The 4376-nt window shown below is 38.2% G+C and overlaps 1 gene segment (V, D, J or C); it reads left to right on the top strand.

The window, feature by feature from the left end:
* The first annotated feature begins 3329 nt into the window (after positions 1–3329).
* On the top strand, positions 3330–3837 carry LOC110315354. The segment is given in 2 exon segments: positions 3330–3426; positions 3509–3837. Coding segments are annotated over 2 exon segments (375 nt in total).
* Positions 3838–4376: the final 539 nt, after the last annotated feature.

Below are 4376 nucleotides of genomic sequence, written 5' to 3' on the forward strand. Positions count from 1 at the left end.
AGGTGCTACTCAGCTATTTCACTTATTCTCATGCTTTAATTTTGACTGGAGTGATTTATTGATTCAGGTTTTGTGGTGTTAACTATAGCTGCTAAGAGTTTATGTACAATGATCATGTGCAGTCATGACGCACCATGCAGTGATTCTCTTTGCAGGTCTCTAAGATTTAGAACTTTCATCTGCCTGGTTCTTTTGCATTTTCTATAAGACTTTTAACTAATTTTTCATTTTGTTAATACAGTAATTTCAAAACTGCTTCAGCTTCTAAGAGTCTAGGAAGGTCCTGAGCTGCTTCAACAATTTAGTTGTTTATATGTATAGTTTCACTTCAGTGTACCATTATTGTGTACAGCTTTTCACTGTATCTACTACATAATGTAGGGTGATTTACCTCTGATCATAGGTGCTCTGCCCCAGGTGTAGTCTTATGACATCAGGAAAGAGCCTGTTGTCTACTGTCATCACATTTTAGAAATGGAAAGTGCAAGAGCTGAATGGAACTGCAAGCAAGGTGGAACCTGACTTCAAGAGAAACATTATAGTAATATTGACACAACTTAAAATCATTGATGCATCATCCCCAGGTAAATTAAAGCCATTTCTCTCTTCAGTGGAACTCTGTAAACACTGAAGTTACATGGATAAATATTTTCTTAAACCAGAGAACGAAACTTCAGTTAAAGCCATGAAAAACCTATTTTCAGAGGAACTAATGACCAGCAGATGGCACAATGAGGTCATGAATACCAACAGGGAGATGAGGTGGATATGGAAGACACACTGTGTCCTCTGTGGGTTTTTTTCTTAAGTGTACTAACTGATCTGCACTGTGGTGCTTAACATGTGACTTCTCCAGGCTCAAACAGAATAAAGATTATTAAACAATTCCCAGATTTATGTTCATCTGTTTTTTTCTTTCTTTCATTTTTTTTAGCTCTGCCTTTTTTTATTAGATATTTTCTTCATTTACATTTCAAATGCTATCCCCTTTCCTAGTTTCCTCTATGAAAGTCCCCTATGCCCTCCCCCACCATGATCCCCAAGCCACCCACTCCCAATTCCTGGCCCTGTCATCCCCCTATACTGGGGCATATAATCTTCACATGATCAAGGACCTCTCTTCCCATGAATATCCAACTAGGCCATCCTCTGTTATATATGCAGCTAGAGACATTAGCTCTGGTTCACTTGTATGTATTTGTTTTTATATCATTTTGAAAAAATGATATAAAAGTGAAACAATTACTTCTAATAACTGATTTACTTGTCCCCAACTATTTCCAAATCCTTCCTACCGCAGAATTCATGCAAATACACACCTCTTTATTCTTTCTGAATATACGCCAAAAAAAATAGAGAAAAAAATTTAAAGGTGGATTAAAAGCAAACAGAAACAAAAAATGAGACACACAGAGCAAGCTAGAGAGAGAGAGAGAGAGAGAGAGAGAGAGAGAGAGAGAGAGAGAGAGAGAATCACAACACTGTGGCCATGATATATAGGCAAACATAAGTGAGACAAAAGGAGTTGAACAAGGCATAGTAAAAAAAATTCTGCAAAAACACTATTGAGGTCACTTTTTTTTTGGTCAGTCAACTGCTAGTATGTCTTCATGATTAACTATGCTTAACATCCCCTGTGAGACTGCACTGGAGAAAACTAATTATTCCTTTACACGTGAGTGTCAGTCACAATTCTTCTTGGTTAGGGCTGAGATCCTGTGTCCATTCCCTCCCAACTAGTGGATTTTTATGGAGGCTGACTTGGCTCAGGCTCTGTGCCTGCAGCCACAGTCTCTGTGAAACCATATGTGCATGAGTCCAGTTGTGACTGGAAGACACTCTTTCCCTGGAGTCCTGCAACCACTTTCAGTATCTATATTTACCAGCACAGATGCACACAAATCAAACCAGTGAAATTTACCACATGAGAGACTGAGCAGGTAGACATGTCTACTGGCTAGCTTAGCGATATCACTTAAATCCCTGAGAACTGAAGTACATAAGTTATCCTCTGAGGTAAATGTGTCCCAGTTGGTGCAGGTGTACCCTGCTATCACCATTAAGAATAATGTAACAATTAAAAAATTACAACATGGAAGGGAGGTACTCTTGAGGAACCACAGCAAGCTGGAGGTCTTTTGGCATTTGATGACTGGTGGGAAAAAATATAATTGGGGGGTAAGATTTTTAGAGGTTCACTGTTTCCATGTGATGACCGTATCTATGTGTATATAGGGAGTAGTAATTAAATTCACTGTGTCTTTAGTTAATGAAACAGAAGAGGTCAGGATGTTAGGAAAGCGACTTATTGGAAAGTTCCAAGGGGAAAACAGGAACCTAGTGGTGGTAGATCGTGGAGAGAGTTCAGAGAGTGGTAGCTTAGGATAACATATTTCATATATGATTGAAAATTTCAAAGAATAAAAATCCTTATGAAATATAGAAATAACAACTTTACAAATATATAGAATTTTCATACAGGTGTATTTTGTACACTGTGCATATTTCTCCTATAACATCTTATTCCTCCTATTTTCCCTTTTATCTACTAGACTATTGGAACATCATCATTTATTTTCATACATAGTTGTCTATTGTTATGAAAAATATATGAGTTAATGATAAGAGTCACATTTAATATTTTTGATTTTGATATCATCTTAATTAATATAGTTATATCTAATTGCATTCATTTTTTTCAGAATCAATGTAAATATCTGGTAAAAAAACATTTATTTATATATATGAAATTCATGACAGTGATAAAATCTTTTGTTAACACATATATAGTTTATATCTATAATTTAGTTAATCATAGTAGTGATGTAATAGTCATTGATGTGTAAATATTCATGTACTTTAGCCATTTTAGTGAATTGTGAAGTACATAACCTACGGGAAAGGCAAATGTTACTTAAACATATATTAAGGAATGTTCTATTCTCTAAAGTTAGCAATTTTTGGAATTTACCAACAATATCATCATCATCATCATCACAAAGCACCATCTGTAAGTCCATGTGTTAACATTGTCCTACAGTGGAGCAGCAGACTCAGGCCAAAAATTTATTTAGAGCTGAGTCCTTGAAGTTATATCCACAACATCTGTGGCCAGGGCTCAGGGAAAGTGTTTGGCATGCACTACCTCAGAGAGGATTAGGACTTGGACCGGAGCATCCTGGTACCTGACCCATGTGCCTTTTCAGTCTTTTCTTCCTAGTTCTTCTCTGGATGGACTAGGACCTTAATTAAAAAAATGCACTGCTCTTGAATATGCAAATCACCCAAGTCTATGGCAGTAAATACAGGGATGTCCACACCCTGAAAACAACCTATGATCAGTGTCCTCTCCACAGTCCCTGAACACACCGACACTAACCATGGGATGGAGCTGGGTCTTTCTCTTCCTCCTGTCAGTAACTGAAGGTAAGGGGCTCACTAGTTCCATTCTGAAGAGGAGACAGGGCCCGAGGTGACAATGACATCTACTCTGTCTTTCTCTCCACAGGTGTCCACTCCCAGGTCCAGCTGCAGCAGTCTGGAGCTGAGCTGGTGAAGCCTGGGGCCTCAGTGAAGATGTCCTGCAAGGCTTCTGGCTACACCTTCACTGACTACTGGATGAACTGGGTGAAGCAGAGGCCTGGACAGGGCCTTGAGTGGATTGGAATGATTTATCCTGGAGGTGGTAGTACTAACTACAATGAGAAGTTCAAGGGCAAGGCCACACTGACTGCAGACAAATCCTCCAGCACTGCCTACATGCAGCTGAGCAGCCTGACATCTGAGGACTCTGCAGTCTATTACTGTGCAAGACACAGTGTTACAACCACGTCCTGAGTGTGTCAGAAACCCTGGAGGAGCAGGAAACTACCCTCAGACTGAGATGTCAGAAAGATTAATAATCTTTAGACTTGCTCAGAAATTGTAATTTTAATGTCCATTTATTACCTCTTCCTCACAGTCCTATGGTGCGTTAGTCAGCTTTGTAAATGTCCACCTATGAATAAATTGATGCTGTATGGAGTAATCTACAATTCTCCATACATTGTGAATCTCTTCACCTGTGACCACCTCCATAGATATGTTTCTTAGTTAATAAAGCAATAAAAAGCAAAATTGTGTTTTTGCATAATAAAAATATTACTGGATCCTGAGTGACCAGAACTGTTTTGAAATTGTTGGGAATAATGTGTAATAAGAATTTAATCTATGAAATGCAAATCACCAACATTTGGTCAAACAAACACTGCTTTATAGTCTTATGTAATTAGTGACCTCAAGTGTGTTAACTCTTGTCCCATGTTCTAGCAAAATTTCAGTCTCTTAGAAGGTGAGAAATATTTATATCAGAATGCAGAGGCATGCAAATATCATAC

Source organism: Mus pahari, unplaced genomic scaffold (genome assembly GCF_900095145.1).
Source record: "Mus pahari unplaced genomic scaffold, PAHARI_EIJ_v1.1 scaffold_12568_1, whole genome shotgun sequence".
Lineage (NCBI taxonomy): Eukaryota > Metazoa > Chordata > Mammalia > Rodentia > Muridae > Mus > Mus pahari.